Genomic DNA, 21,943 nt, shown 5'->3' with positions numbered 1-21,943 from the left:
CAAAGCCTCCATCTCAAAGTCAAGACTGAACTGCCAGTTTCAGACAAACAGACACGCAGAAACAGCTTTTCAGCCCATAAACAGTCTATTAATGTCAAAAACAAACCCAGTATTGTAAGCACCTGCTAGACTCTTACAACACATCAGAAATTCTGAGAATAACCTCTTGATGCAAGAACGACTTCCTGCACAGAAAAGAAAGCCAAAAGGTGACGGTGTCATCCTGCATCTTTTTGTATTTTTTGCATATAAAGACATCTCTTAGCACTATACGAGGTAAGACTTTCTCTAAAAGCTAGAATTGACAGTAAACATAAACAGAGTTTCAGTGTCTGACTTCAGATGTGAGCAGTGGTGCAAATGTGGTGCTTCTTCACACTATTGCAGCCTATAAAGAAACAAAACAAGCAAGAAAAAGAAAGCAGTACACTTGAAAACAGATTTGTTTTTACCCACAGCTAACACTTCATCCTGGCCCACATGAGTGTCTTAGTAAAAAGCAGAAACTCAGCTCAAGATGATGCTCAACCACAGAGTTTTCAGAGCTTTATAAAAAAGAAAAAGTCTGAACATGTCAGAGAAAAATAGGGCACAGGAACTGACACCAGACTCTGTGTGGAGGGAGGACAAAGGTGAGCGTTCTGTGGTGAGAAGTGGCACTTTTCTTCGTTTCCGTATCGATGATTTAATTATGCCTTTGTCTGTCGATATCGTTACATAACAGGCAAAATGTTTAAATATCCAAAAAAAGGTTTCTTGTCTAATTCGTCTAATTGCTGCAAGTGCAACCCCCCTGCTGGAACTGCATCATGTGTTTTCTAAAAAAGGGTGAATAATGAACCTTGATGTCTATTCAGGTGAGGACGTGAGGGGGGGGGGGGGGGGTAATCTGTTGTTAACATTACACCACAGTGTATTGTTTATGCCTCAGCTGCCACAAATCATTAAAATCATTACACATTATTAAAGGGCAAACTTTGCAGATTGCCACTCTGTTAGTTTCTTCTCATTAGTCTTGACTGACAGCCATGGTATTATGTAATCAGCAGGGCATGCTTCCACACATTCATTCTTTTTTTTTTTTTTTCAGTACAGTAATGGACTCACAACATAATCTTTTGTACTTTTGGTTCAAGACTTCAACCCCACTGGGAGCCTGGATTTGGATGAGCAGAGCGAAAGGACAAGTCTAAATGTGTTGTGCCGAACTTCGGTGACGACACACACAGAAGGCGGTTGCGTGTGAGGGTTGGGGGGAGGGCTTCTAGGTCTGTCAACATGCCCCCAAGCCTACACGGAAAGTGGTAAACCAGTGTCAAGGAAAGTAGTAAAACCTGCGGCAGGTAATTACTGTAAATGAAAAACAAATCTCCAGCATGCTTATTGATGAGTGTGGGATGGAAAACCATTACAAGTAAAATCAATCCAATTTAACACTGGTTTGAGACCTGCAGTCAAACAGTGTCAGAATAATACAAATAAAGTTTTATTTGTACAGAATTTTTCAAAACATGACTGTAAAGTGCTTTACAGACCACAAGCCATGTCAGTTTGTGTTGCTGATCTGATTCAGGGCTGCTAACCTATCCCTGCTATCACTGGGAGAGAGGCAGGATATACTTTGGACAGGTCACAGGGCTAAGACAGACAAGCATTCACACTCATACTTACACTTCAGTTAATCTGACATGCTTGTCTTTGCTCTGTGAGAGGAAGCTGGTGATTCCACAGAGGACCCGCACATACATGGGAAACAAAGAGTCTCCAGCAGGGCGATAATTTAAACCTTCTTGATAGATGCATATATGAAAGTTGTGGTCCAGCATCCTGCCCAAGGATATTTTGAGATGCAGACTGGAGGAGCCAGGGACTGAAACACCAGACGTGCAATGAGTAGATTACCTCTCGAGCCCCAACCACCTCTTAGGTCACTTCTTCTTTGGTGACTAGCAGATTGGCACAGTCACCTGTGCTTTGCATGGAAGGCATTTACTGGTCGTGAAGTGAAACCAGTAGTGAAAAAGTGATCATGTGCTTCCAGCTCATCCCTGATCCAATATCTCATTCTTGATGATCAGCATGTTTGATTTAGTGAAGATTTTAGCCTTGCTGACGCAGCCGGTGCCATTTATCCAGGCTTGGGACCAGCAGGGAGAGTACACTGACTTGCTGAATAGAATAATAAATAAAAAATTAGAAATAAAATTAAATACATAGGGCTATAAAGAAAAAGAGAGGGCATAAGAAACGTTTTTATAGAAAAGCTTTTTTGTAAAAATTGCCTTTAATAGCAAATTTTGGGGAAAAGATAACAAAAAGTCTTGAAACATGTAATGCTTCAGTTAATGGTGGGTACTCCAGTGAGGCCCCTGTAAAGGGTTAAAAGTAGATACTGAGTTTGCTAACCTCAGTCTTCTTGTAAAGCGCGCTCCAGCTGCAAGTCTCTAACAGAAAACGTCTTTAAGGTGGCTTCTGTAAAGAGGTGGGCTGTGGGAACAGTTGGGGGGGGCTCTGACATTGGTTCATGAGGTCTGAGTACATCTATAGTGTAGGCTGGAGTGAGGCCATGTCATTTAGAGCCAGGTGAAGTAGGAGATTTACTTTTGGCAGAGACCAGAGTATTGGGAATAGCCTAAATGTGATAAGATGAAGGCATGGAGGGCATTTACAATGTCTGCTTCAGATAGAAAATATTTCTTTTAACCCTTTTATGACAAGTGATCATTCGTATGTCAAAAACAGAGCTGAGAGTCAAAGATACAAGCAGAGGACAGATATAACCTGCTCATTAGCAGTGTTGGTCAAGTTACTTGAAAAAAGTAATCAGTAACTAATTACTGATTACTTCCCCCAAAAAGTAATCCCATTACTTTACTGATTACTTATTTTCAAAAGTAATCAATTACTTACTTACTTAGTTACATTTTAAAAACACGATTTACAACCTGAAGAGGTGATAAAGCGACATATCTTTCAGCCCAATTCTACTTTTTCTGCATAATCCATCATACAAAATGTAATCAAATGGAAAAGTCTCTTTTTAAAACTTGTTTTATTAGTTTTAATCTTTTAACTTTATGCATCAAGCAAAAATTTAATTATACGCAACATTCTCTGACTGGAAGAAATTTGTTTAATATTTAAACCCATTTTCTGCACATTCCAGCACATAAAATAAAATATATATATTTTTGTTTACACTCACTCTTTCAGTAAAACACAGCAGAAAATAAATAAAATCAAAGACTAGCGGTCCTGTTGCTCTATTTTCACCTGTAAAGCAGAAGTGGAGTAGGCGGAGGTTTACCCTGGTGCAGGTGTGCCGCAGGGGTCAGTGGAAGAATCCGTGAGTTTCTCTGTGAGTTTCCCATTACATCGTAGCGCACTCAGTGCTTGCTTGGAAGTTTAGGGGTTTTTTCGCTGTAAAAAGAAGTTTTCTTCCCACGCACAACAGACACTAATGTTTTTGTCACTTTTTATGGAATCAAACTCAAAATAAGGTCAGTACTTCCACGCTTTAAACCATAGGTGTCAAACTCTGGCCCGTGGGCCAAATTTGGCCCGCAGCCTAATTACATTTGGCCCATGAAGCCACACCAAATTACTATTAGAGCTGGCCTACTGGTATTATACAGCTAATATATATATTGTTTAGTATTAAGCTTTGCTTGTTCCATATTCAGTTTTTCAGCAAAACGTGTTTGACTCCATAAGAAAAGATTCATTCTTATATCTGGAGGAATAAATATATTTCAATAAATATTAACGTTCCAGTTTTGAATTTTGGCCCACTGTGTATTTGAGTTTGACACCCCTGAATGCTGCACGCTCATACTCTCTCCGCACTCCATATATTATCCATTGTTGATCTGCACACAGCTGTTGTCAAAAACGTCGCACTCGCTTACGTCACTGTCATGAGACCTCGCGAAAAAAAAATCACGGTTTTAGTAACGCAGCGTTCCTACGGGAAAGTAACGGTAATCTACTTACCGGTTTTGCGATAGTAATCCCTTACTTTACTCGTTACTTGAAAAAAGTAATCGGATTACAAGTAACGCGTTACTGCCCATCTCTGCTCATTAGTGTATAGTCTATTTTTCCAGAGTAAGAAGATCCCACATAGAGAAAAGATCAAGAACACATGGACTATTTTTATTTAACCTGTGGATAAAATATTAATGAAACTGTCTTTTCAATCACAGATATATCAGATTAGGTGTAATAACTCTAATCATGGTGGGGTGGGGCAGTAGTTAGCACTGTTGCCTCACAGCAAGAGGGTCCTGAGTTTGAATCCAACAACTGGCCAGGGGCTTTTTGTGTGGAGGTTGTTGTTCTTCCCATGTTTGTGTGGATTCTTGTTATCTACTCCAGCTTCTGCCCACAGTCCAAAGACATGCACGTAGTGGGTAAGGTTAAATAGTGATTCTAAATTGCCCATAGGTGTGAATATGAGTGCAAATGTTTGTCTGTCTCTCTCTGTGTTAGCCCTGCGTTAGCTTGGTGACCCCTCCACAGTATACCCTGCCTCTCGCCCTATGGCTCCAGCCCCCCGTGCGACGCTGAAATGGATAACAGAAAGATTATCCAATGTTAAATCAACCAGTTGAAGGATTATTTAAGAACAGGTTCATGTTTTCATGTACTGTAACTCTTGCTTCCTTCTTCCACAAGACTTGAAAGTAATTTGTCAATCTGACTGAAATGTCTCAACAACTACAGGATGACAGGCTTTCATAAGACCAACGCTACTAACTGATTCAGATTTTTTCAGATTTTTCCCAAAACAAGTCCAAAAGCCTGCAAAAACTAAAAACACTCCCATGAGCCTCTGCTGTATTCATGTTAAGTGCTGACTAGAAACGCTGCTTGCAACACTGTAAACTGTGGCGATTGCGTGCTGATGTTAGCATTTACCTCAAAGCGGTGCAGCCTCGCGTGCTATATTTTCTGACCTTTTAAAGACAAAAAAAAAACCAAGTGACCAACTGCTGAACAAATGTATCCAGAACGCCGTGCTAGTGACTGTCAGCTTCCTCCACAGTAGAGTTTAAAAACGGACTTTTAAAATGAAGACAACATATTTCTTTCATTGCAACTCAAAAGATTTCTATTGCATAATTGTTTGTTATCAAACCTTTTGATGTTACTAGCAGCATCTTAGTTTGGGGGTTTGGAGATAACCTGAAACAGAGCCACCGTGTTCTTATGTGGAGATCCTTCGACAGATACCCCAATAAAGAAAAAACGAAAGCTATAAACTGAGGTCTACATTTTGGAAGAATTTTGAATCGTGCAAAGAATGTGCAGAGTTGGACTGTCAGAGAGGTACTAATAGAGCCCTGGTTGTTTTTGAGGCTTGTGGCTTGTTGTATTACACAAGTTCTTCCTGTTTTTGTTCGCCATTTGCTAAAAGATTATAGATTAAACAATTGTCTCTTACATATGACACAGGATTCAATGTGAATGCCTACAGCATATGATTGCTGTTGATTTTTGTTTTTCTGTGCTTTCCTATGGAAATGGGTAATAAAAGTACTTGCAGGACACTAATGTCACGGTCCTCCTTTGTTTTGAACTGCCTTCTCCCTTTCTCTCTGTCTTTGTTTTGCTACTTATCTTACCTTTCTTTCTCTATCACTGATTTTGTCCTGGACAAAGAACCCCGCCTGGCCCGCTCTCGCCCCCACAAACCTGCAGATATCAGAGAGCACTTACCTGAGCTCAAACCTGTGGAGAATCTGAGAATCCTCACCTGAGTCTGTGCCAGTTAAAGTCACAAAGAGTTACCTGTATTAACATCGGCCTGAACTTTGTGGTACCTGGAATACCTGTGAAGAAAACAAGAGACTCGCATCCTTTGCATGAATAATAATCTCCTGAATTGCGGCACATGCTTAGCTTTTGTTAACCTGAAAGCATTCATTACAATTATTAAACTTTTTCCAGTGCAGTTTAGTCTCCAAACACTTTGACACCTAATGTTGGTGGGGAACTGTTCAAGCTGAACCCTCCAAAGTGAACATGCACTTCTTGAGTTCTTCCCCTGTGGAAGGAGGCTTCTGTCCATCAGCTTCCTCCTATATCTGTGTTTTATTTTCTGGGTTATTTTCTTCATGCATGCATATTTTTCATGCACAGTTTACATTTTGCACATCCTCACATTTTTACTGAATAGTTCTGTTGTCACATATATATTTCTAACTTTTTTATTTGCACAAGTTGCCTTTATCTGATTTCTATAGTTTGTATATTTGACACTGAATGTCAAAATACTGACACCACTTCTGTGCATGCATGCACTTGCTTGTCAGTATAGCAGATTATGATGATTTTTTTGTGTGTTTTTGTGTGTCTGTCTTGGTGTTCAGTATTCAGCTGGATAAATCAGGCTCACTTTCAATCAGTTTAAATTTGGAAAATTAGACAAGAAAATCAGCTCGTCAAGGAAGGAAAGAGTGTTAACACCGCGTAGAAAGGAGGAAGGAGAGGTGGCATCAGCTCATCTGCAGTCACAGACAAGAGGAACAGCAATTCGCAGAAAAACCAAATCCGCCCATGTGACAGAATCTGGTTTCCTTCAGCTTTAGCATGTGTGCCAGAACACGCTGTTCTCTCAATGAAGCTTGTTAGCGCGTTATGCAACATGTCTAGAAAAGAGAACTCTGGCCAAAGTAGTCACTCTCCTCCTTTCTGTCATTAATTTAGACACTAATGATTGCACTGCAGGGTGATTTAGCAGCAAACAAATGTACAGGCATTTGTGAAGGTCACAGATACACAGACTGGAACTTGTTTAGTTTGTAATTGTTTTTATTGCATTCTTATATTCTTTTTACTTTGTTACTTAAAACTGTTCAACCAGACGTTTTATGGCGCCAAAACACTCATTGATAAAGATTACATACATTGCTAGCTTACTTTATGTACAATTCAGCATACAAATACAAAAAAAGATTATCAGAAAAGTGCTTTAATGTAGTGGAAGAAGAAGAAATATGCAAAGTGAATTAGATTCACAAAAAGCAAACAAACAAACACACAAAAATCATAGTGAACATATATTATACTATACGGTAAATATCACCATAACAAACAACACTTGAGACGAAACACAGAAATTCGTAGCATATTTTCTCCACAGCAAACTGTGTTCATAGCTTCATTGTGATAGACTAAATATCTATCATCGTAACTACACCGAAGTTAATACTTGTACTCTTAACAGTACTACTGAGAATGTGCAGCCATAAAGGCGTCACATAGCTGACATTTATCCAAAGTGAAAAAGTGAACGATAAAAACACTGGACTTTGTGCACCAAGCTTGGGTTGCTGCTGGCTTTCAGCTTTGCTCCCAGTAACTCATGCCTGTGAATTATTTCTGTCTACAATATTTGCAGATTGTGACAAAATCCAATCTGCAGAGCAGATATTAAGTCAATCAAACGTAAGACTCCTTTGCATAGGAAAGTTCCTCAAACACAGGCTGGCTGCATCTCCGTGACACGACATCGTGTTGACGCGTCGACACGGACTCCGACATGGCTCTCTGGCGGAAAGGCTGCCGTAGATTGACAATGTCTGATTCCTGGGGAATGCATTCCTGAATTTGGATGCACTGAGGATTAGAGTCATAATTTACAGAGGATGGACGAGACCTGCTCCTCATCTCCTTTACAGTCAATGAGCGATACTGTGGGGGGGGACCCACATTCTGCACCGCCTGTTCGTATGATGGAGGGCTGCAGGGCTGCCTGCTGTCAACATGCTTGAAAACTTCAATCGCAGACAGAGGGCGTGGTCTATCCACAGGCTCGGCCGGTGGATCAGCTTCGCTCTGTAAGTCCTCCTGGAGGGTTTCGCAGGGGAAGGCGTTTTCCTTCTGTGAGTCTCTTTTCTGGCTGTTTCTGCTAAAGGCTCCTAAGCTCCTGGTCCTCATTAAGACTTTAGTGGCAACTCTCATGGACTGAGAGCGCTTCCTTTCTTGTGGTTTGGAAATCTCCTGCTGTCCCTTAACAGCCACTGAAGGCTGGCTGCTGGCGTTTGCCTTCCTCGAGCATCCTGGTGACACCATTGGGGAACTGGTGAAAACAGAGCTCTCTGAATGGTTAGAGGTAGTGCTTTCGAGGGAAGAGCAAGAACAGTCTTTGCCCATGAAGGGCTGCAGATCTCCATTGGAGTTGTTCAATTTTAAGAAAGGCATAGTTGGCCTGGCTACGCTACGGCCTCTGAGCAAGAAGGAGTCATCGGAGATCTGCTTTTTCAGAGGCTGCTCGGCAAAATCTGCCTTTTCTGTGGAGCAGTCCTCGTGGCTCCTGGCGTGGCTGCACAGGCCCTTGAGATCGTCCGAGAGGAGGATGATGGGCTCGGAGCACCGGCGGTTGAATTCTGGCTTTGTGTTGAAGACAGCATCGGACCAAGAAGAGGTTGTCGTGCTGGGGCTGGGCGATGAGGATGAAGAAGTAGAGCCATATTCTGTAGACGTGGACATGATATTCTCTCCCACCTCTGCATCTCCATCTGGGTCTGTGCTATCATACGCAGAGTCCTGATGCTGGGAGGAGACAGAGTCTGTCGAGCAAGGAAAGGAAGACATGATTAGAATCCATTTAATCTCATTTACCTCTGTAAAAAAGGCCCATAAAGGTCTCTCAGCATTATTGGGGGCTTTATTTGCTAATTAATTTACCTTCATCTGTGTCCAGTAAGACTCTGGTATTCTCTCCAAGAATGTCACAGTTCTCAATCAGGAACTGAGTAAGATCTGTCACCTGCAGAGAATCACACAAAGACAAGCAAGCATTAGTAAAATGAATAACAACAACAAAGTCAAGGGATTCTGTAGACAAATTCAGTGCTTCACTTGGTCCAAATACTCGGCTTGTTATTAGCACCTAAGTATGTGCTAGTGCACTCCCACTTATGAAACCGCTTGAGGTTTTTTGCACTGTGAGCCGCGAGGCTTCAAAGCGCTCAAAGTGAGAAAGTAAATTCATATCACATCTTTTTACCTTCTGCATCTTCTCCTTCTGCTCCTCCAGCGAGGTGTCATCCAGCTGCAGCAGCGTGGGGCCGATGCACACCGCCAGATTGTAGGCATCCATCTTGTTGATGTCTGCGCTCTCCAGGATGTGATGGAAGACGCAGATCAGATGCTGCAGGAGGAGTCTGTTCAGCCCGGGGAGATCATCTACCACCCTAGCTCGCGGGTAGCAAAAAAAAAGGAGAAGCAGGAAGGAAAAAAAAACAAAAAACGGTTAGCTTGCCGCTCTTTTTTTTAGAGTCTCTTCCTTTTTTAAAACAGTAGACAGACTTAAAAAAGAGAAGTGGGCTATGTTCCGGTCAGATTGTATAGCGAACATATGGAATGATTAAAAACTTCCCTCAAAACCACAAAACCAGTCATGAAAAAAAAGAACATAACTGTTTTTTTTAAAGATATAAATTCTTTTTTTGTGTTTTTTGTTTTTTAGACAGGCAGTGCCGAGGCTCATTAGCAGACATCGACTGCTTACTTTGTGATTTCCAGAGTTCTCTGCTGGGTGTCTTCAATGTCCAGAGCTGCCATCCACTTGTCATAATAGTCAGATCTTAGCAGGCTGCCAGGAAGCTCCTTCAGAAAACTCTATAAATAGGAGAAAGGCATTGATTAGGCACATGTATATTAGAGGCTGTGCACTAGCATATTAAATATAATCAAGACCACCTATTTGACAGCTTCCTTGTCAAGCGGTCTAACATATTTAAGGAATTACTGCTGCTTTCTTAGAAACTATAGCAGAGGGTAAAGCAGTAGTAGTGTGGCCGTTGTGGTAGCAGTGGTTAAAATAACCTACAGCCGTAATGCTTCTTTATCAGTGATGTAGAAAGTACTTTAGCGCTAATATTAATCGTGGATTTGCACATACGTGGTAACGCTAATAGTATGCGCAGAACATGTGAAGTGCGAGCGCCTCTCAGTATGCAAACGTACTTTGAGTAGTCCGACGAGCAGAACGACGGGCAGCTCGCCCATGTCCACACTGCCGCCGCTGTTCAGCTGCTCTCTGATGTCTTTCATGCTCTTGATGTTGCACAGCTTTCGAAACACTCCCTCTGTGGAGGGGCCTTTCTTCCTCAGCAGCACCAGCAGCTCCTGATGAAGCAGGACGGGAGAGAAGGAAGATGAGATTATCATATATGAATAAAAAAAATAAAAAAAAACACACCCACAAACACAGCAGCTCTGCATGTGTGTGTGTGTGTTTTTGTCTTGGCTTATTAATGTGCACCGTTTGTGCGTGCACGCATGCTATCATATTGTATTCAATCTTCAAAGCATTAAGAAATCATTTTAAAACACAGGCTGCTAACATCTTGAAACCAATGCACAGAAAGTTCTCAAAGTGAGCTAAGCTACTGATATGACATCAACTCTGACATTTATCAAAGGGCAACTTACTGTGACTGGTTTGGGAAGTGAGCAATCGTCTGGGCATATCTTGTGGAGGGGCTCTCCAAACAGCTGAATCTTGTTTTCTATTTCTGGTCGCTTTTTGCGGCCCTTTGACAGCCTCCTCCTCACCACGTTCCACTTGGTGTCTGTTAGGAGCAGAAATGTTTTATCCATTTAACATTTTATACTCATAAGACACGGCAACAAAGGCAGATGTGCAAAGAGTCAAAGCCCCGAGTGCCAAAAACAAGCTTTCTGTACTCGTTCTCTCTTATCAGCGGCTAGATTTCCTCTCGTCTGTGGTTGTTCTCTTTGGTCTCTTCTCTGCACATGGCACATTTAGCGAGGCACTCCCTCCCACCAGAAAAAAAAAACACCGTAAAGAGATTTTCAAACTCACCAGTGGGCTGTCTCTGCCTCTCCTCTTGATTATTCAACTGCTTCGACACAGCGCAGATCTTTGCGTTGCCCTGGTGACAAAATAAAGAAAAAGTGGCATGGTGAGCAACGTGGAAGAGGAACATGAGCATGCAACAGTAGCCAAGGGAGGGGTTGTGGCTTTTTTTGTGTCAAGTTGCACGCCTTCTAACACGTGAATGAACAAATGTTAAATTAGTCTTTTAGATGTTCAAAAGACAGATTTCTAATTATTTTCAGCATTCTAATATAATTATTGCATTAATTGTGCAACTTATCAGTATGTTTGCACTTTCTGCATTTAACATACTATGTTTATTATGTAACAACTGTCCACTGAGCGTTAGCGCAGAGGCACAGCTGTTTTTTACCAGCAGGTGTCTATTTTGAACATTTTCTACCATAAGAAGCCAGAAAAACTGGGATTACTTACATCGAGTGGAAACTCAATCAATTCTTCCATGCCACCTCCTGTTAGAGTTTTGGTCTGTGGGAGAAAGAAATGAGTAGTTTTTCTTTAATAACGGCTCTTAAAAATGTTTATGTTTTTTAAAAAGAAATGTGGCGGAGCAGATAGCGAGACTTACTGTGATGTTGCCACTCAACACCTTCATCAGGACGTCTGGAGGAAAAGAAGAAGAACCGGTCCTCGTTTTTGCTTCTTTAATTTTTCTGCAATGACGATGAAACACTTAGAGAAGTGGCACTCACTGACTGTTTATCAAGTCTGAATTTTGAGTTTATAAAGCAGTAAAACAAAAAATAAAATGATGAAGTTATTGTGGTTCAATGGAGCCTCAAGAGATTATTAAAGAAATACAGTTTTACATTGTTACAAATGCTGCCTCGATGTTTGCATAACTTAAGAAGCCGATATGAATATGTGCAGAACAATTACAATAAGTGGCAGAAGTGATCGAAAAATTTCACAATGCTTTTTATGAATGACGATAAATGGGAGAGCGCCTGCGAGAGTTTGCTGATATAAACAATGATCTTGTTCTTACCTGTGAAGAGTATCTAACCAGCGTTCTTTCACCTCAGGCGAGCTGTGGGCAAAATAACGGCATGGTATGAGTTACTAATCCACACAGAGCGACTGAAACAAGCCGGCAGATTACAGTGGGAGGAATGACACGAAGTGCGGCCCTCGCGGTCTTTTAACAGCTCTGTCGGAAAGTGTAACTCAGTCATGGGAACAGGAAGCAACGTCACGGCGGGCCCCGACCAGAGACATCTTCCACTTCCTCATATGCTTGCTGTGGCTTCGTGTCCATCAGTGGAAACACGCCGACGAAACAGACGAGCCTACGTATATACACCTGTGCGCTTTCACCTTTCATGACCTGATTTAATGCCAGGCGCTTTAATTATAAACTGTCTGCGCACAGGCGACGGGAAAGTGTCAACAAACGAGGCCGCGGCCTCTCACGGGATCCACGGTCGACTCGGTGTGAGTGAGCAGGAGTGAAAGTTTCACACACTGAATCATCACTAGAGTCCGAGCATCCAATCAGAGAAACAAATCGTCTCATTTTCAAACAAAACAACTCAAAACCTACTAGTGCATTCATCACTTTCTTGGAATACAGCACCAGCTGTGAAACGGCTCTTGGTTTGATTCTAATAAGTTTGCGAGAAACGTGGGAGTGACTGCCCCAAATGAAGCATTTCTAGACTTTAGTGCCGTTTGGTGCTCTTCATCATAAATTCACTGAAGAGAGAAAAATCTCCTTTGACTCCTTTAACAAAGAAAATGTCTAGACATAAAGCATCTGATGTGTTTTATCTTTATTGTAAAGGCCAGCATTTCCAGATAAAGATCATCTGATGTTAATTCCCTCCCAGCTCCACACTTCCTATTTTATAACCTTTTTGTCTTGTGATGCTACTCTGCGGACTTTCTACTTGCCACTTCCCTATTTCATGAAGGCCACAGATCATCTGACCTTTTACTACATATGCACGAGTGTGCATTTCATAAACTGAATGACCGGCAAAAAAAGCAGTCTGCCGAATAAGAAACAGAAAGCTTATAGTTGCAACAGTGTTTTTATATTGCAATACACTCGTATTTTCTCCTCCGTCAGTGCTTTAACAGATTGTTTGCCTTGATGTCTCTCTGTAATCTTTTCTTGAAGAGCTCATGTGGCCTTTTGGAAATTTTATTCTTTTGGTTTTCATCAAATTTCACTCCATCTACTCACAGCTGTGGTTTACGACATATGCAAATACTGAATTAAGCAAAAAACAGGATAAGCTCCACTGCGCCTGAAAGCTTGCACAGCATGGCAGCACAAAGGTTAAGCTCTGAGAGGTGTGTGTATCTGTTTGCCAAGAGGCAATTTATTTTCAAATAAACTTGCCACACTACCACTGAGCCCTGACTTTAGACCGTAAATATATTTTGTTTTATTAAATTCTCCATATTGCCAACAGCTGTCCTCTTTAAGCTTGTGAAAAAGGCTGTTGTGCTGACTAATAGTAACCAGAAGCCTATACAGTCAATTAAATTAAGTCTGGTCTCTAATCTGATTCTCAGTTCCCACTGTGGCCTTTCGTCAACTCAACTTTGACACCTCTTTATTGAGATTATCCATCTATTTACTTCTGCTTATCCAATTCAGGATCACGGGGCTCTGTAGCCTTCCCCAGCTGCCACATGGCGAGAGCCAGGTACAGCCTGCAGGGCTAACACAGAAACACAGACAACAATACTCATTCACACCTCCAACTCATTAATCTAACCCCACTAACTGCATGTCTTTGGGCTGTAGGAAGATGTCAGAGTACCCAGAGACAGACATGGTGAAAACATGCAAAGCCCACACAAACAGACCAGATGGAGGATTTGAACCCAGGACCTCCTCGTGGTGTGTCATTGTGCTGCCTTATTTAGATTACATATTTCAATATTAAAGGTTTACCATAAAGAAGGAAGAGCAACAATCAAATGAAGATCCACATGTGAGCTGTGATGTTTAGACACGTGTACCCAGGTATTTGAGTGTACAGTGAATCAGTGACTCAACACTAAATATGCTTGGCCATTTCCATGTGAGTCATTCACTGTGTGTATGAGTTTGTGTGTGCGGGGAGGGGTAGGGGAGCTTCTCACCGGAAACACACCAGACAAAACGTGAGATCCCAGGCCAGGATGAGGGTCAGCCTGAGGTCAATGTCACCAATCAGTCCATCCTCTTCCTCCGGTTCATCCTCGAAACTGTAATGCCAGACGTCCTCAAGACTGACTCTATGCTTCAGTCGGTAGCTGGCAGGCGACCTGTCGAAACGGGAATAAAAATAAAACCAACACTCCTCTAAATAATTTTCATTAATTTGTTTCTAAACGTGTTGTTTTCTCAAGATTACAAAGCAGGTTTCAGTTCCATAATTTTTGGATGAGTGATTGATTTTCTTCCCTCCTGTGAAACCATTGAAAAAATATCTTTTATATGAAATAGCGCATTTCCTCTCTGTGAAAACATTGGCACTGAACACAGAAATAAAAACACGGAGAGAAAAAAAAAGGCCGTAATTTCTCCCGTGACAGCTTGTTTTGAAAGTTGGTCCTTCATGCGAATAATCATTGGTTATTTCTGCGAAATAATCAATGATCTACTCTTGCACCTGAATTGCGGACTGATTGCTGCACTTGGTCAAGCAACAATGGTCACATGCTAAGTGTCAAAAAAAGGGTCAAGATTTCGATTATCCCCCAGTTTATTAAAATAGATACAAGTTTATGACAAATAAGAATCTAAAAAAGAAAAGGTGACTCATAAGAGATTAGAGAGGAATTATTATTTGAAAAAAATAAAAAAAGAAGGAGCTGGGAGGTGTTTCGGTACTAAAACAGAAGGAGAGATGCGATGCACTGATAGAAGTAAACATGGGTGCTGTTTATGTGCACAGCTGTTGTTGTTTTGATTTGGCAGAATTTGGCAGATTTCAGCCAGTACTGTTTGCCCAAAGTCAGTTTCCGTCAACAGTATCTTACTATAAATACACAAAGTGTGTCGTCATAATTTCATCACAATAACACATATTGAAAATTGCCAGCATTTATAGGCAAACTATAGGCATGTAAAGTTATGAAATCCTCTAGAGTACAGACACCTACTTAAATGAGAGATCCATGATGTTAATAAGTTTTCTATGTGGGACTGTGACGTGTTCTTAATTTGGAGTCTGGCGCTTGAGTTTACATTTCTGTTTAAACACAGCCCATCTGTGCACACTCTGCATTAGACTGGTATAGATCTAACAAACAAAAACAACAGAGATTGTTTAAAGGTGTTGTTACATAAGTTATTGTTCTGAGACTGTCCTCCCCATGAAAAGGTTGTTTTTGTGTAAGCTGTTACAATGACCTGATAGCAATGAACATTTGGCCCAAATGTGGTATGCAGTTCTCTTGCGACCCATATGTGGCCTCCACTGATTCTGAGTGAATCTGGATGCACTCTCTCAGCCGCAGGCACACCTTATACAGGTCAGTTATCGGGCGGTTTTTCACATTAGGGCAACATCTGGGCCTCTCAAGTCTTGCTCATGCTACAGCTGAATCAGAAGTTCCCCAAACGTGCCTGGTATCTGGGTTCACATCTTAAAAGATAAACAAAAGCTGTGTGAACTGGGTAGAGTTACCACCACTGGAATCTAACACAACACAGCTGTGTAACGTGTTTTTAACTGTTTGAAAGGTTGCATTTGACATCAAAATACGATCTCCTCCTGACTATTAAGTGACCAGGTTTTGTGCTGCACCTTAGCCATAGTGGTTCTGAATATGAACCTAACAAGACCACGAGTGAGAAAGTGAAAGTAAACAGCAAAGCGGAGCTAAACTTTGGCCCGAACTCGAAGCGCGGATCAAAAATCAGGTGTGCTCGTGACACCTCCACCTCACCATCCACCTACACGCTGCTGAAACGCTGAGATGGGCTGTTTCACATTGTAGGAGAAATGAGAAAAAGTGGCCTCCGACACCTGCTGTGTGCCTGTTTCTTCACAGCAAACTAAAAAACACACACGCAAACACATAATGAATAATAGTAGCACACAATCATCTCTAGATGTAATGATCTCATAGATTTATAGGCTCAAAAAAGGCTGCTATGCTGTATGACAGTGGTGTGCCAGCTGTGTGTCTACAGGAACAGTAGGCAGGTTGTGGTACAGAGATGAGTGTGATGTCCTCCCACTCATTAGGTATAAAACTTCCACCGTGTTTGACAAACAGATCTGATCTGACTAAGCCATGTAAACAGTGATTGCCTGAAGGTGTATTTAAATGCTGTTTACATTTTAAAAATAAAGGAAACAGAGGTTTACTTATACGGAAAAACAATAACTAGGATGTTTAATGGTGAAGAAAAGGTGCGAGTAAGTGTTCAGAACATCTCAGGGTTTTCAAATTTGAAGAATTTTAAGAGTGATTTGAGCCACACAAGCACTCGTGAGAGTATTGAACCAGCAGCTCTGTTGTTCGCTTCAAAGCTGAAGCGAAGGTTAAAATAACTGTTGAGTTTCCCCTAATGTGACTCCACTCTAAGGGAACCACCCAACTCTCTTCTTCTACTAATTTAAAATAAGAGAAACGACTCATAAACAATGTCTGTTGCTGGGAGATTCCCCATCTCTCCGAGTAGAGTCCAAAAATACACATTTTGTTTTCACTTCCTCTTTCGCTCTCCCATTCCTACTGTACAAACACATGATGATTTTCAACAGAAAGTTGCTAAAACAACACAGTGGCAGTTTCCTTAGTTGTGATTTATTTTAAAATCTCCAGTTTTACAAGCAGAAACTATCTGGGTTTAATACACACACTCCTGAAAATATCTGATCATCACAAGCTAAAATGCTGGGGTTTTAGATTAATAATATCTTACTTGAGTTTGGCGAAGACAATCACGTCGCTGAAGAGGAACAGGTGTCTCTCCCTGGTTTTTGAGCCCTCGGTGACCTGAACGCACTCGTCCAGCAGCAGCTCTCCGTTCTCGCTGGCGAGGCCGAGGACAAATGGACTCTGCTCCACAGACACCCAGCAGGGAGCCTCCTCCCTGAGCCAGAGGATACACACCAAAAAAAAGGAGTGGGTGACGGGGAGAACCCACAGCCAAACGAGTCTAAATATGGTGATTTCCACATGGAAATGAGACTGATTTTGCATCTGAGAAAGATCAGGTTCATTTAACAGCTGGAGCCTGATGTATGAACAATAATATGACTTTTTCATAGAAGAATAGGCGTATACATGTAAGTCAATCCTGATAAGGTGAAGCACAGGTGAAAAATAAAGTTAGATGTAGTTCAGGATAAATATCAAAAACTCATATATACACTTACCGGCCACTTCATTAGGTACACCGTTCAACTTTCTAATCAGCCAATCCCAGCACCTGACATGGTCAAGATGACCCTGCTGAAGTTGAAGCCAACGACGGGGAAGAAAGATGATTTAAGTGACTTTGAATGTGGCTCTTGTGGTTTTGGTAACTGATGGGCTGGTCTGAGTATTTCAGAAACGGTTAATCTACTGGGATTTCCCCCCACATAACCATCTCATCAGGGTTTACAGAGAATGGCCCATCAAGTTAAAAGCAGTTTTCTGGAAGAAAAAATCCTTTGTTTCAAATCCTTTTTTGTTTCAAAAAATCTTTGAATCCTTTGCCAGACAGAGGTCAGAGAAGAATAGCCAGAGTGCTTCGAGCTAATAGGAAGGCAACCATAACCCAAATAAATACTCAGTGCAACCAAGATATGCAGAAGAGCGCCTTGACGCAGAGGGGCTACAGCTGCATAAGACCACACTGGGTGCCACTCCAGTCAACTAAGAACAGGAAACTGAGGCTAAATATAAGAAAACTTTGTTTGATGACACCTGATCTCTGTTGAGACATTTAAATGGACGGATCAGAATTTGGCATAAACAACATGAAATTATGTATCAACAGTTCAGGTTGCTGGCGGAAGTATAATGGTGCATTTAGCCACCACAGTGACCAGATCTTAGGACAATAGAACATTTTTGGGATGTGGTTGAAAAGGAAATTCACATCTGGATGTGCAGCTGACAACTCTGCAGTAACTATGTGATGCTGTGTCAATGGAAAATTGTATTTAGTAGTCAGTATAATCTTTTAGTGATATAAGTTTGCATATGGTAGAATACTGCATGTAGTTATTTGTATTAGGAAATATTCAACCAGATATACTTAGATATACTTAAATATTTTCCCTAACATGCTGTCAAGTCAATATGGACCCAAATCACAGAGGAGTGTTTCCAGCACCTCGCTGAATCTGCACTACGAAGGGTTAAAGCAGTTCTCAAAGCAAAATTAAGCCCAACATGGTACTATAAAGGTGTACATAATAAAGTGGCCATTGACTGTATAAGTATATGTATATATTCTTTTTAACTCTTCCAGGCTTCTTGATGAATTTATTTAAAAAAAAAAAAAAAGGAACCATGCACAAAGGAATATGCACAACATCGTAAATGTGGCTAAAAAAAAAGATGAGTTTCTACTAAAACAGAATCAGACTTAAATTTTATGCATCTGTCTCCAGATGTTTCTGCTAAAAATGAATATTAATCACTTCAGGAGAACAAATTTCCGTAGAAATGTATAATTCATATGTAACACGCTGCATAAGTTTTTCACCAGAAACGTATGAAAGCCGATGGTTAAGATGTGAATTGGTATGCATGAAACTGCCTTGTCATAAGAGGACATACCAGAAAATGAAGAATGAGTTAGTGAATCCATAACTACCGCTATGTATGTTTAATTTTACTCTTAGGCTACTTGCGATAATAAGTAATTTGAATTCTAAGGAAATACAGCGTAAGTGCAGAAAAAATGGATGATTAGAGCCTGCTGAGCCACCCACCCCTCGTTTTTGAAACTTTTCTGTAGGCACACTGTCTTGTAAATAACACCACAGGGTCACATTACTAATACTTAGTGGACTACGGCATGTTTTTCAAGTGGCATACTTAGAAGCTGATGCTTTAAGAGAGACCTGGCATCATGGCAACAAAAGTCACATACCACATAGGTATATAACATAATAATATCCTAATAATATCCTAAAAACTTAAATTTGTCACTGCTATTGTGTTTTCTGGTTATTTTCCAATATGGGTAACACAATAAACCACTATTTGTCTGATCAATTTCTTCCAAAGCGCTGTTCCTCCTCCAAATATCACAGAGAGCAGAAATGATGCTCTAATTCAGAGAATAAATGTCAGATGTGTGCATAACGGCATCGCCAACCCTGCTTGATTGATCTTGGATCAATAAGGTCATCTTATTCTTTACAGACAAGTGGTCTGATATCAACTTACTAACTAAAGTTTGGTTATTTGTTCAGAAATGACATTTACCAACACAACTTAAAACCTGACTCACATATTCTTATCTATGCATAGACGCTGGTTTTCTCTTACTCTTCATAAATACCATCTACCTGGATGGAGGAGTTTGTCACATTTACTTCACTGGACTAACTACTGGTGTTAATTAATGGTAAATGGTAAATGGCCTGTATTTGTATAGCGCTTTACTAGTCCCTAAGGACCTCAAAGTGCTTTACACATCCAGTCATCCACCCATTCACACACACATTCACACACTGGTGATGGTAAGCTACATTGTAGCCACAGCCACCCTGGGGCGCACTGAATTAATGTACAAATAACACAAATATTTGCGGTCAGATAACAAAAAATGAATGTAAAAAGCCAGCATGCTCATGTTGTTGCCTCCCTGTTGTGTCTAGAGTGAGCCTGTGAAGATGACAAGAGAGTAAGAGCAAGTAAGAGTTGTTTGTTCTAAATGCATATGAAACCACATTTAGTGGTTGATCGTCCCACTTGGTCCGGGGGAAGAAATTCAAATTGTTATAGTAGAGGTACTTCCCCTGACTGCTGGAGATGACACATTAACTACGGGCATATAAACTGTGGGAGAAGCTTTGTGTTTGTACTTACAACAGGATAAACCATAGAAGTGCAATAGTAAAAGTGTGTTAACACGAGCATGCCACTGCTTTGTTTGTTTTGTTTTTGTTAAATTTCAAAGATAAGTTTTACAGACTGGGACCACTTTTTTTCTTAGTAAATATTGATGTAAAATCAGAAGATAAATGCACTTTACCTACTCTTGCTTTGCTAATTAGCCAGGCTACACAGGCAAAAGATAGCTTTGCTTTGTAGCTAGCTGCGCTTGGTTAAAATGAACCTAAATTTGTGTTTTGTGGACTAAAATTGAAGGCACGAGGCTAGATTAGATATTTGTCTACTTGGCACACAGGTCCATAAATGTATTTTGTTGTTTCTAAACATCAAAACTTTGAACAAAGCTAAGCCAGCTGCTCCGCTAAAGCTAACACAGACCTAGCCTGCTAACCAAGCTAGGCGGGCAACACTGTTTTTTTACTGTTCTACTGCTTTTTTTTTTTTTAACATATTCTTTATGTACTAATATTTCCATTCATTACAAAGAAGTCCAAATTTAGCAGCACTGAAGTAAACCATTCACAGTGACCCTGTGAGGTAGATGGTCTAAATCAGGTATAAGAGGTGTAATCATGCCTGTTCAACTGTGCCTTACTAGAAATATCTAATCAAGCCAGTCACATGGTAGCAACTCAGTGCATCTAGGCATGCAGTCATGATCAAGACAACCTGCTGAAGTTCAAAACTGAGCATCAGAATGGGGAGAAAAGACCAAAATGTTGTTGTTTTTTTATGTCACAGGTCACAGGGGTCAGACTGCTTCCAGCTGATAAGAATGCAACAGAATGCAACGGTAACAACTCATAGGTTCTTGAAGAAGATGGGCTACAGCAGTAGAAGATCACACCCACACCAGGTGTTACTGATATTATCTAAGCTAGAAAACTGAGGCTACAATTCACACAGACTCACGAAAACAGGACAACAGAACAGAAATACTCAGCCTAGTCTGATGAGTCTTGGTCTCTCCTGTAACATTCATATCGTAAGGTGAGAATTTGGCATGAACAACAATAAAGCATGGATCCACCTACCTTGGATCAACACCTCAGGCTTCTGCTGCTGGTGTAATGTTGCGGGGGATATTTTCTTGGCACATTTTGGACAACTGAGCAACTGAGTGATGTTTAAACACCACAACCTACCTGATTATTGTTACTGACTGTGTCTGTGCCTTTATGACCACAGTATACCAATATTCTGATAGCTGCTTCACTAGATTACACATTGTGTTACTGAGCATAAGAAGGGCGTCCAACCCACTACGAGCAAAGTGTACCTAATAAAGTGGCCTGTGAGTGTATATAGTGTCAGAAAGACGTGAAAACTGGTCGAAAATGGGAATCTGATACAGTGAATTGAAGGTACTTTTTCTTAGTTAAGCAATAAACTAGAGTATTATTTTGAAATAGTCACGTGGGGGAGGGGTTGGGTTTTTTTGCTTTCATCGCACAGCATTTCTTATTAGCTAACTCAGGAGCCTGGTGTTTAAATATGTTCAGCTTTAAACATCTTTATATTTAATAAGTATAAAACTATTGATTCAGTGTCGTTAGAACTATGATTCACAGCTTTATTTAACACTGTATTTTCACCCCACTACATCATTAACACATATATATGTAGAATCCAATAATAACATAGTGCTTAACTCTGTGAAATAATATAGCTGCATATGTCTGGTTCTGCCTCTTCATGCTGAGGTATACTCTACGTCAGTGGCAGTCCCACCATAGTGAAACTGACACCCACGAAGTCCAGCCCCCTCATGGAAATGCCTGATGTGTGTGTGTGTGTGTTTGCGTTTGCGCGCTGATTAGTTGAATGTGTGAGAGTGGGATGTGTCTGACATTTCTCTTTCTGCTTTGAAGGGATCGCCCACTGCGTGCTTTGGTGGTCTTCACATGACAACGTCTGACGAGTGTGATCGTTATAAGGTTAAATTTTATAGCCGAATCAAAGCCCACGTGTCTGAAATGCCCAAAGACAAAAAAAAAACTGTCAAACTGAGGGTTTGTTGAGAGGAGTAAAAAAAAAAAAAAAAGCTTT

General features: G+C 40.8%; 1 protein-coding gene across 1 annotated transcript; it reads right to left on the bottom strand.

The window, feature by feature from the left end:
- Positions 1 to 7,110: 7,110 nt before the first annotated feature.
- On the bottom strand, positions 7,111 to 11,905 carry tagapb (T cell activation RhoGTPase activating protein b). Its single transcript, XM_085372490.1, has 10 exons — positions 11,865 to 11,905; positions 11,445 to 11,529; positions 11,291 to 11,344; positions 10,841 to 10,910; positions 10,447 to 10,586; positions 9,979 to 10,140; positions 9,521 to 9,630; positions 9,017 to 9,203; positions 8,695 to 8,776; positions 7,111 to 8,576 (listed from the first exon to the last, which is right to left on the bottom strand). The coding sequence occupies exons 2-10, from the start codon at positions 11,469 to 11,471 to the stop codon at positions 7,447 to 7,449; spliced, it is 1,962 nt and encodes a 653-aa protein (XP_085228616.1). The 5' UTR covers positions 11,472 to 11,529; positions 11,865 to 11,905; the 3' UTR covers positions 7,111 to 7,446.
- Between the last annotated feature and the right edge of the window lie 10,038 nt (positions 11,906 to 21,943).

Source organism: Diplotaxodon limnothrissa, linkage group LG15 (genome assembly GCF_057381915.1).
Source record: "Diplotaxodon limnothrissa isolate DT_005_m linkage group LG15, D_limnothrissa_male_GT1.1, whole genome shotgun sequence".
NCBI classification, from domain to species: domain Eukaryota; kingdom Metazoa; phylum Chordata; class Actinopteri; order Cichliformes; family Cichlidae; genus Diplotaxodon; species Diplotaxodon limnothrissa.
This window is presented reverse-complemented; position numbering and strand designations above follow the sequence as displayed.

What these genes read in the sequence shown, in the direction of transcription:
- tagapb (XM_085372490.1), bottom strand. Translation starts at nt 11,471, where the DNA reads ATGAAGGTGTTGAGTGGCAACATCACA. An exon ending in GAGGCAGAGACAGCCCACTG is followed by an intron (nt 10,587 to 10,840) that starts GTGAGTTTGAAA and finishes TGCTCCTAACAG; the next exon opens with ACACCAAGTGGAACGTGGTG. An exon ending in CTTACTGGACACAGATGAAG is followed by an intron (nt 8,577 to 8,694) that starts GTAAATTAATTA and finishes CTTGCTCGACAG; the next exon opens with ACTCTGTCTCCTCCCAGCAT.